The 11,118-nt window shown below is 54.1% G+C and overlaps 1 protein-coding gene across 1 annotated transcript; it reads right to left on the minus strand.

Annotated features, from left to right (window-relative positions):
• Nucleotides 1-6,177: 6,177 nt before the first annotated feature.
• Nucleotides 6,178-11,118, minus strand: LOC145514089 (uncharacterized). The gene is made up of 3 exons (XM_081511173.1): nucleotides 7,793-11,118; nucleotides 7,081-7,393; nucleotides 6,178-6,830 (listed from the first exon to the last, which is right to left on the minus strand). The coding sequence occupies exons 1-3, from the start codon at nucleotides 8,027-8,029 to the stop codon at nucleotides 6,202-6,204; spliced, it is 1,179 nt and encodes a 392-aa protein (XP_081367299.1). The 5' UTR covers nucleotides 8,030-11,118; the 3' UTR covers nucleotides 6,178-6,201.

Here is an 11,118-nt window from a genome sequence, read left to right on the forward strand (position 1 = left end):
ACTTGTCCGCAGGCTTCTGACCCCACATCCGCCTGGGCTTCCTTGAGGGAGACACACCCCGAGAAACCCGCATCCACACACACAGGCAAAGGACCCGGTTTTTCCGGGTGGCATGGGAGAGGTGGCCTGGCCCCGCCTGGGGCTCCCCGTGTTACCTTTCTGTTTCTCCGGGCAAAGGGCCAGAGGCCTCTCGGGGGTGCCCTGAGCCAACGTCGACAGGGTGCCCACGCACACTGCCTGTGAGCTCTCCTGAGGCCCCGGCCTCTGGGCAGGGGCAAACAGCAGAACATCCTGGCAGCAAGTGATCTGGCTGGGGGCTCCTCTCCGCTCTGGAGGCCTGGATACCCGGGTTGCGGGTTCTGTTGGGTTCTGTTGCCGGCAGGTGACATCATTTCCTGGGGTTCGTGCTGAGGTCCCTTCCCCAAAACTTCGCAAGGGAATCTCTGGGTTTCTGACTGCTCGACCACCCCCCTTAGGCCATGTGCAGGCACAGTGACAGCCACACAGCCCAGCCCACAGCCCTGGGGAGGCCTGGGTGCAGCCAGGGCCTGAGCTCCGAGGACCCCGCTGCTCTCAGACCAGGCTCCTTCTTCTCGTAAGTGGTGTGGCCCTGGACAAGCATATGCCCCTCAGGGTTTCCCCGGTCTCTCCATCTGCAGAGTGGGGGTCATTCTCCCATCTGTTTCCTAGGTCTGTCGGCCTACGAGCAGCTCCATGCCTTTCCACCTGGGGCTGATATCACGTGGAGCTTGTGCGCTGAGACTTCAGAAAGAAAGACTCCATCCAGGGCTGACACAGCACAGAATGGGGCAGAACGAGGCCTGGATGCGCCGTGGTACCCAGGAAAAGGCACTCCCCCTCCTGACTGTTTGGAGACCCCGCATGCAAGTTGGAGGACCGAAAGGAAGACTCGAAGGTCTCCCTCTCTGATAGAAAAGAGTAGCCAACTTTCTGGTCCTCTGTTTCCATTGAGATTCTGTTCAAGTGTCCCAGCTCGGCTTCTGCGGGTGGCTGAGCTTCTAATGGCTCCCTGCGTTCTTGTCTTTTCCTCTCCAAACCTTCCGTCCGTTTCCCCCTTCTGGGGTGGATGGGCGCTGTCATTGCTTCTACCTTCGAGACAGATTGATGAAAAGTCTGGACCATCGACTCCTTTCCTCTCTTTGGTTCCGTGTCTCTCTCTGGCTGTGTCCCTCTCTTTTCCTTTCTCGATTCAGTCTGTGTCTTCCTCTTTCTCTCTCGTGTGTGGATGGATGGATGCTAGGAATGCACATGTATATGATTAGATGAGGGTTATGTTTTAGGGATAGGTTAGAGGGAGAGAAAGGCTTTAGGTCGGAGTTGGTCATGGGGGAAGGGTCAAGGGTGGTGGTGGTGTTTCTTGGAATCTGAGTGCTGTGCATTCTTCGTCTCTTTCCATATGAACCCCTTCTCAGATACACCACTTGCAAGGAGTCTCTCATGTTCCGTTTCCTATCTTTTGCATTTGTGAATGCTTAGCTTCTCTGTTGTGAAGAGGTTCCATTGGATGGAAACCCATTGGTGTACTTGGTTTCCCTCTTTCCCTTACTTGAAGAGACCCATTTCTACCTCCGCCCAGCAAATGGCAAGGAGACTCTGATGTTAAGGAGCCTTTGACCTACGCTTCTTTCTAGCTATCTCATGACATCAGTCTTTAGGGTGAGGTTTTTCCCCGATATTGAGGTGGTGTGAGATCAAAACCAATAGCGTTCTTCAGATGTAGCTGTCTGGTTTTCCCATGGACATTGATTGAAGAGGCTTTCTTGTTCCCATTTGGATATTCTCCCCTTCTGTGTCAGAGATGAGTTGACCTTGGATGCCGGGGTTTGTTTCTGGACCCTCAACTTTATTCCATCGATCTGGATCTGTGTGTGTTGTTGTATTCCCAATAGCATACTGACCTGCTGCTGCCGCTGCGGCTAAGTCACTTCAGTCGTGTCTGACTCTGCGCGACCCCATGGCCTGCAGCCTACCAGGCTCCTCCGTCCAGGGCATTTTCCAGGCAAGAGTACTGGAGTGGGTCGCCATCGCCTTCTCCGATACTCTCCTGAGGATCCTAGTTTGGTCGTCTAATTTCCTTTCACACAACCTTGGACGTCCGTATCGGGGCTTTTTCGTCGGATTGTATTGACAATTTAGGCTCTTTTCTGTTTCCGTAACCCCTTTTGCAATTCTTTGTTCGGTGCGAACATGCATTGGCATTTTGGGAGGAATAGCATCGAAGCTGTGGATTGCCTTGTGGGGCTGTGACATCATTTTCCCAATAGGAATTCTTTCAAGCCCTGAGCACAGCTTCTCTTTCCAGTGATTGGTGTGGGCTTGATCTTCTTTCTTCCATCTCTCGCCGTTTTGTGAGAACAGGTCCTTCCTTCCCTTCTGGGTTAGATGGACTCGTGGGTATCACTTCAGTGAATGGCATTGTCAGTGGGGGTGATAATTCCCTTCTCATTGGAAGACTTTGCTGTGAGTATTAGAAGTGCAAGTGATTTCTCTTCCCCTTCCTCCCTGTCCATCTCTCAGAGCCACCGGGAAACAGAGGCCTCATCCAGGGTCACACGGGCCTGAGGGAGTGCAACTAGACTGTTGTTTCTTCAGGCCCTCAGTGCTGGACATCATCCGGGATACTCTGTGTGTGTCTTCCTCAGTCTGGCGTCCCTTCAGACCTTTCCCTAGTTTTCACAGGCTTGTTGTGTTGGTGTTCTTTGTCTGTTTGGAGACACGTCCTTGAGAAGCTTTGTGTTTCCACTCATTCGTCTCGCGATGTATGACCTGTCTTTTGCTTTTGTAATGAGGTCTTTCCCACGGTAGATATCTTTGATTTTGCAAAGTCCACTGTATTCTCTGGGTTGTTTTGTGGACTGCCTTTTAGTTTTGTGTGTGAAGACTCAAAGCACGTGTCCAGTTTCTGCTCATTGTTCTTCTAGATTTGTGACAAGTTTTCATGGAAACTTTGTCTAGGGATAACTGGAAGTGAACTCGGTGTAAGGTGTCAAGTCTCCATCTCCATTCATGTCATGCCCTGCAGTTTCCAATTCCCTGTTCCTGAGTGGTTTTGGAGACCTTGTGGGAAGTTTGGTTGCATCGGAGTTTGCATTTCCACCTTGAGTAGATTCACACTGTTCTGCCCTCAGGGACACTGTCAAGGGGGAGTGAGGAGCAGCCTGCACTTGCAGCAGTGACCACACGGTGGGGCGAGTGCTGCTGTTCCCTCTGGGAGCCCCAGGCCACAGGCATCCCAGTGAGGAGCCAGCTCTGTGCTCAGCTGAAAGGAGTTAGTCTCTCAGGAGCCTCTGAGCCCTTGCCTTTGGATCACCCAGGGTGGGCATTTACTGTGACAGAAAAAAATTGCCCTGAATTCCATGGACGGAAGAGCCTGGCTGTGTAGAGTTCGTGAGTTGCCGTGAATCAGACACAACTGAGGACACAAAAACTCAATAGACTAAAACACTTTTTGGGGGTGGGGGGAGTGAAAGGGGGTGATGTGGGGTTTTTTGTCTTATATAATAGCCAAGGGAAATCTAGTTTAAACCTAAATTCACATAGATGGGAAAGGTATAGCTCTCCGTCACTCTAATAAAAAAAAAAAAAAAAACGACTTAACTTTTCTGAAAGTTTATTTAGTAGCTTCCTTGAGCAGTTCATTGTGAAGCATTTTTTTTTTTTCTGTGACATTGGCCTCATTAAAAAGTACGGTTTGCGTTTACTGGATAATTTTGTTCATTGGTTTGTTAGGGAATCGTGGTAATATTTGAGTTTCCTGGGGAGCATGGTCACATGACCTGGCCCTGGCCAATCGGTGCGTTCCACCTCCCTGGCCACTGTGATTGGCTCCGGACTGGGGCAGTGCCCAATCGGGGCCCAGGGCCGGGCCTCACGTTGGAAGCCAGGGGAAGACGAGCTCTCGTCCTGCTGGGGTAGGGGAAGGGGTGGGGCCGGGGGAGGTCAGGCTCCAGCAGTGGGAGGGGCTTGAGGTCCGCCTGCAGCAGTTGGTGACCTTCCTGCTCCCCTCAGGGCAGAGCCGCCGGCCTGAGAATGAGGGCGCTGCTGAGCCCAGGGGCTGGGATGGCCCGTTGCTGCTGTGGTCCCAGAGCTCCACCCGAGACCTGAGGGAGGCCGTCTGCCCGTGAGTCCTCTCCCGCTTGTCTGTCAGCTTGTTTGAAGCATGCTGGGTTTTCTGCCCAGCTGGCTAAGGGGAGTCCCTGGAAATGCAAGGGTGTGGGTTTTGGCAGACTTCAGGGAAGACATGCCAGATGAGCCTGGGAGACTCCAGCTTAATCTGGATTCAGGAGATATCTCTTCGGGCCAGCTAGTTATTGTAGGATAAGCCTAATGAGTCTTCACAGGATGAAGAGAGTAACGTGCCAAGGTAGCAATCGATGTCCTCCTTCGAGAGGATGAAGCTGGTGCTCAGAGAAGGGGGGAACTTGGCCACAGCAAGGAGGTGTGCACCCAGACAGAACCCCCAGATCCGGCCATTTGAGCTCAGGGAGTCCACTGGTGTGGCTTGTCCCTGTGGCAGGGGCCGAGGCACACAGCCCACCCTGATTCCTGCGGGGGCCTGACTTGGGAAGTGCCATCTGGTAGCTTTGAGACTCACCAAACCAAATTGCACTGGAGAGAGGAAGGACACCTTCCTTCATCCACCCCCCACCCCCGCCGGATTCCCACATACCCTGACCCCTTTCTCTGGATTTCGGAGCCATTTCCAGAGTCCCGCTCATATGACCTCATTCGAAGTGCACTGTGGACGAGCTGCCATCTGCAGCTGCTACCACAGCAGCCAAGGGCTTTAGCTCCCAAGTACCTCCCTTCCTTTGGAACTTGGGGGCCCTCTACTCCCCACTTGCACACCACAGACCTTTGCTGAGGATTGTGGGGACCCTCACTCAGTTTGCAGCACGTTGTAGCCATCCCTGTCCTCTCAATACCTCCCTTGCAACTCAGCTTGTGAGCTCCTTTGGAGCAGCGTGGCCCACCTGGCTGCAACGGAAGAGACACAGCTGACAGGGAAACAACAGCTTAGATCTGACAGCCGGAAAGCTCTGTCAAAAGGGACCTCCCTCTTCACACCGTAGAGGCTGTAGGAGCCGCCAGGGTTTGGGAACCAGTGCTGGGGCCAAAATGACTCCACAGCTGTTTTCCTTCCTGGGGAGGGTTCTGGCTCCAGTGGGAATGGCTCAAGTCTCCTAAGGTTCTGAAAGCCCACTGTGTGCAGATTCACGGTACACAGAGAGGAGAAGGTGGAGTCCTGCCCTGGAGGTGGGCACAGCTCACGGATGAGCCAGGCAGGCAGGCAGGCAGGCAGGGCATGAGAACACCTGAGCTGCCTTCATGAGTGAATGGTGTGGGGGCAGAGGAAGAGAAGCCGGTCTGCTCCCTCATGTGGTGCCCAGGGCAGGTTGTCCCCAGAGGAAACCCTTACGACGGTGAGGACTATCACTGCTGTTTCCCAAGGGGTTCCGTCGGTGCGTGTCTTCCCCGGAGCGGTCAGGCCGTCTCTAAAGTACACTGGCCATGGGCATTGCCTCTCCTTGGAACTTCCCATGTGTTTCTCTTTTTTATGGAACAGTGATTTTTTAGAGGGGTTCTGGGCCACAAGGTTGTTGGGTCATTTTCTAGCCTTCTGTCGTGAAGAACGCTTTCCTGGGCGTTGGGGTGGTTTGTTGTTCCAGCTCCCTTTCTTGGCTTCTTTTGGGAGCTGGTGCAACAAGAGGAGCTCAGCCTCTGCCTTCTGGCTGAGATGTCACCCTTCAAACAGCAATGCCTGCCTGGAGATAATGATGGCATTTGCCAAAAGGGCTTCGTTTGGCACATGATATCTCGAAAGGACGTACACCGTCCTTTCAGCTATCAAAGGCTAGTTCAAATGACATACAAATGAGAACTCTCCAATGGAGTCTTACAGTAGGTGGAGAGTCCGAAAAAAACTCCTTCAGTCATTTCACTGAGAGTCATTGATTGGGGACACCAAGAATATAGGAAGGAATGCAGAAAGAAAAGATGAAATTGTGTTCAGGATCGGGGGGAGGGATGAACAGGGCGTGCTTGCCTTGAATCCAGGCTTTGTTGGGGGGTGGGGCATAAAGATCGAACGGGTCTGAAACTACAAATTGGGATGGTAACACAGTATCACCAGAGTTACACAACAGTGTTCCCAAATTGCAACAATGATGAAAAAGTTTACTAATCCCAACTTAACCAAGAGAAATACAGGAAACCATACACAAAATAAAACATCACCAGAAAGGTGGAAACAAACCAAATGCAAAGCAGTTCAGGGGAAAGGAACTCCATGTCCCCTGGGGGCAGACCGAGTTGCCGGCGTCCACGGTGAGCAGACAGGGATGGAGGCTGCAGAGCCGACCGCTCCCCTGGACGTGGTGTTTCCGGCAAGGGCTCTGGGTCTCTGCCCAGAGCGGGGGCTCGTTCTTCCTGCAGGGGCGAGTGAGTCATCGTCGGCGTCTGGGTGTTGCGCGGGAGCCAGGGCAGGCTCTCCCTGCCGAGGTGGTGACTCCTCCTCTGCCTCGGGTTCTCCTGCCAAAGCCCGAGCAGGTACAGGTGCACGTGGAGGTGGAGGTTCTGGCTGAGGGGGTGGGACATCAGTGCCTGGGGCTGGGGGCCCTGCAGGCACAGAGATCCGATCTGCCCGGTGTGCTGGCCAGTACCCAGCTGGCCTGGTGTCTCTGTGAGGGCAAGTCTCGGATCTCCATCTGGCCTCGGTGGATCCCTGGGTCCTGCACGTGGAGCCACCACCTCTGTAGGGACAGGTCTGGGAAGTAGAGCCTGGTTCCAGTTGGAGGCCAGTGCTAGAGCTGGGGGAGAAGCAAAGTTTGCCCACAGGCCAGCCTTGGCATGTGCGTATCCCGGGACAGAAAGCTTCCAAGAGATTCCCAAAGAATACCCAGGGTCGGATGTCTTTTGGGACTGAAGTGTGCAAGATGGGGGTGGGGGTGTGAGGCCAGCGCTTGCTGCAGGCCCAGCAGCATCTTTCGGGGACTCGTCCGTGTGTAGCTCAGCACCCCCTCCCCACACACTCCCGTGCACCAGCCCCAGCGTCCTCACCTCTGTGCTCTGGCGTGCTGGGCTCCAGGTCCTCCTGCTGCCTCAGAGGCCGGGGTTCTCGGGACTCTGGGTCGGAGCCGGGTGTGCTGAGCTCCATGGCCGCCTCAGACTGGGCCGCCGGGTGTATCCTGGGTGGTGTCTCGGCAGCAGGCCTTCCCCGCCTCCGCTTCGCCCCCGGTGGGGCTGATGCCTCCGTGGGCACGCTCACCTGGAGCCTGCACTGGGCCTCACGGGCGGGGGGGTGGTGCTCCGACCCCTCCCTCCGGGAGGTGGACGGGGTGTCCCCGTCCTCGGCCTCATCACGTGGGAAGCTCTGCAACGACAGTGACCGTCAGCCAGCCGTGCTGGGAGTTTTCCGAGCTGGGCCTGGCCAGTGGAGCCGCTGCTTCTGCCTGCTCGAACTTCTCTTCCCAGAAGGGTCAGAGACGTGTGTCTGCTCAGATCCCCACCCGGGAGGAAAGAGACCCACCTGAGGGTGTGAGGTCAGCCTGGGCGGCCGGCGCTGCCCGCACTCTCCCCATCCCACCCAGCCTGCTCTCCCCTGGGGTGTGGACACAACTTGTCCGCAGGCTTCTGACCCCACATCCGCCTGGGCTTCCTTGAGGGAGACACACCCCGAGAAACCCGCATCCCCACACACAGGCAAAGGACCCGGTTTTTCCGGGTGGCATGGGAGAGGTGGCCTGGCCCCGCCTGGGGCTCCCCGTGTTACCTTTCTGTTTTTCCGGGCAAAGGGCCAGAGGCCTCTCGGGGGTGCCCTGAGCCAACGTCGACAGGGTGCCCACGCACACTGCCTGTGAGCTCTCCTGAGGCCCCGGCCTCTGGGCAGGGGCAAACAGCAGAACATCCTGGCAGCAAGTGATCTGGCTGGGGGCTCCTCTCCGCTCTGGAGGCCTGGATACCCGGGTTGCGGGTTCTGTTGGGTTCTGTTGCCGGCAGGTGACATCATTTCCTGGGGTTCGTGCTGAGGTCCCTTCCCCAAAACTTCGCAAGGGAATCTCTGGGTTTCTGACTGCTCGACCACCCCCCTTAGGCCATGTGCAGGCACAGTGACAGCCACACAGCCCAGCCCACAGCCCTGGGGAGGCCTGGGTGCAGCCAGGGCCTGAGCTCCGAGGACCCCGCTGCTCTCAGACCAGGCTCCTTCTTCTCGTAAGTGGTGTGGCCCTGGACAAGCATATGCCCCTCAGGGTTTCCCCGGTCTCTCCATCTGCAGAGTGGGGGTCATTCTCCCATCTGTTTCCTAGGTCTGTCGGCCTACGAGCAGCTCCATGCCTTTCCACCTGGGGCTGATATCACGTGGAGCTTGTGCGCTGAGACTTCAGAAAGAAAGACTCCATCCAGGGCTGACACAGCACAGAATGGGGCAGAACGAGGCCTGGATGCGCCGTGGTACCCAGGAAAAGGCACTCCCCCTCCTGACTGTTTGGAGACCCCGCATGCAAGTTGGAGGACCGAAAGGAAGACTCGAAGGTCTCCCTCTCTGATAGAAAAGAGTAGCCAACTTTCTGGTCCTCTGTTTCCATTGAGATTCTGTTCAAGTGTCCCAGCTCGGCTTCTGCGGGTGGCTGAGCTTCTAATGGCTCCCTGCGTTCTTGTCTTTTCCTCTCCAAACCTTCCGTCCGTTTCCCCCTTCTGGGGTGGATGGGCGCTGTCATTGCTTCTACCTTCGAGACAGATTGATGAAAAGTCTGGACCATCGACTCCTTTCCTCTCTTTGGTTCCGTGTCTCTCTCTGGCTGTGTCCCTCTCTTTTCCTTTCTCGATTCAGTCTGTGTCTTCCTCTTTCTCTCTCGTGTGTGGATGGATGGATGCTAGGAATGCACATGTATATGATTAGATGAGGGTTATGTTTTAGGGATAGGTTAGAGGGAGAGAAAGGCTTTAGGTCGGAGTTGGTCATGGGGGAAGGGTCAAGGGTGGTGGTGGTGTTTCTTGGAATCTGAGTGCTGTGCATTCTTCGTCTCTTTCCATATGAACCCCTTCTCAGATACACCACTTGCAAGGAGTCTCTCATGTTCCGTTTCCTATCTTTTGCATTTGTGAATGCTTAGCTTCTCTGTTGTGAAGAGGTTCCATTGGATGGAAACCCATTGGTGTACTTGGTTTCCCTCTTTCCCTTACTTGAAGAGACCCATTTCTACCTCCGCCCAGCAAATGGCAAGGAGACTCTGATGTTAAGGAGCCTTTGACCTACGCTTCTTTCTAGCTATCTCATGACATCAGTCTTTAGGGTGAGGTTTTTCCCCGATATTGAGGTGGTGTGAGATCAAAACCAATAGCGTTCTTCAGATGTAGCTGTCTGGTTTTCCCATGGACATTGATTGAAGAGGCTTTCTTGTTCCCATTTGGATATTCTCCCCTTCTGTGTCAGAGATGAGTTGACCTTGGATGCCGGGGTTTGTTTCTGGACCCTCAACTTTATTCCATCGATCTGGATCTGTGTGTGTTGTTGTATTCCCAATAGCATACTGACCTGCTGCTGCCGCTGCGGCTAAGTCACTTCAGTCGTGTCTGACTCTGCGCGACCCCATGGCCTGCAGCCTACCAGGCTCCTCCGTCCAGGGCATTTTCCAGGCAAGAGTACTGGAGTGGGTCGCCATCGCCTTCTCCGATACTCTCCTGAGGATCCTAGTTTGGTCGTCTAATTTCCTTTCACACAACCTTGGACGTCCGTATCGGGGCTTTTTCGTCGGATTGTATTGACAATTTAGGCTCTTTTCTGTTTCCGTAACCCCTTTTGCAATTCTTTGTTCGGTGCGAACATGCATTGGCATTTTGGGAGGAATAGCATCGAAGCTGTGGATTGCCTTGTGGGGCTGTGACATCATTTTCCCAATAGGAATTCTTTCAAGCCCTGAGCACAGCTTCTCTTTCCAGTGATTGGTGTGGGCTTGATCTTCTTTCTTCCATCTCTCGCCGTTTTGTGAGAACAGGTCCTTCCTTCCCTTCTGGGTTAGATGGACTCGTGGGTATCACTTCAGTGAATGGCATTGTCAGTGGGGGTGATAATTCCCTTCTCATTGGAAGACCTTGCTGTGAGTATTAGAAGTGCAAGTGATTTCTCTTCCCCTTCCTCCCTGTCCATCTCTCAGAGCCACCGGGAAACAGAGGCCTCATCCAGGGTCACACAGGCCTGAGGGAGTGCAACTAGACTGTTGTTTCTTCAGGCCCTCAGTGCTGGACATCATCCGGGATACTCTGTGTGTGTCTTCCTCAGTCTGGCGTCCCTTCAGACCTTTCCCTAGTTTTCACAGGCTTGTTGTGTTGGTGTTCTTTGTCTGTTTGGAGACACGTCCTTGAGAAGCTTTGTGTTTCCACTCATTCGTCTCGCGATGTATGACCTGTCTTTTGCTTTTGTAATGAGGTCTTTCCCACGGTAGATATCTTTGATTTTGCAAAGTCCACTGTATTCTCTGGGTTGTTTTGTGGACTGCCTTTTAGTTTTGTGTGTGAAGACTCAAAGCACGTGTCCGGTTTCTGCTCATTGTTCTTCTAGATTTGTGACAAGTTTTCATGGAAACTTTGTCTAGGGATAACTGGAAGTGAACTCGGTGTAAGGTGTCAAGTCTCCATCTCCATTCATGTCATGCCCTGCAGTTTCCAATTCCCTGTTCCTGAGTGGTTTTGGAGACCTTGTGGGAAGTTTGGTTGCATCGGAGTTTGCATTTCCACCTTGAGTAGATTCACACTGTTCTGCCCTCAGGGACACTGTCAAGGGGGAGTGAGGAGCAGCCTGCACTTGCAGCAGTGACCACACGGTGGGGCGAGTGCTGCTGTTCCCTCTGGGAGCCCCAGGCCACAGGCATCCCAGTGAGGAGCCAGCTCTGTGCTCAGCTGAAAGGAGTTAGTCTCTCAGGAGCCTCTGAGCCCTTGCCTTTGGATCACCCAGGGTGGGCATTTACTGTGACAGAAAAAAATTGCCCTGAATTCCATGGACGGAAGAGCCTGGCTGTGTAGAGTTCGTGAGTTGCCGTGAATCAGACACAACTGAGGACACAAAAACTCAATAGACTAAAACACTTTTTGGGGGTGGGG

The sequence above is a fragment of the Giraffa tippelskirchi genome, chromosome 7 (assembly GCF_054371585.1).
Source record: "Giraffa tippelskirchi isolate mGirTip1 chromosome 7, T2T-mGirTip1v1.2.pri, whole genome shotgun sequence".
NCBI classification, from domain to species: domain Eukaryota; kingdom Metazoa; phylum Chordata; class Mammalia; order Artiodactyla; family Giraffidae; genus Giraffa; species Giraffa tippelskirchi.

What these genes read in the sequence shown, in the direction of transcription:
- LOC145514089 (XM_081511173.1), bottom strand. Translation starts at nt 8,029, where the DNA reads ATGATGTCACCTGCCGGCAACAGAACCCAACAGAACCCGCAACCCGGG. An exon ending in TTGCCCGGAAAAACAGAAAG is followed by an intron (nt 7,394 to 7,792) that starts GTAACACGGGGA and finishes CTGTCGTTGCAG; the next exon opens with AGCTTCCCACGTGATGAGGC. An exon ending in CAGCACGCCAGAGCACAGAG is followed by an intron (nt 6,831 to 7,080) that starts GTGAGGACGCTG and finishes CTTCTCCCCCAG; the next exon opens with CTCTAGCACTGGCCTCCAAC.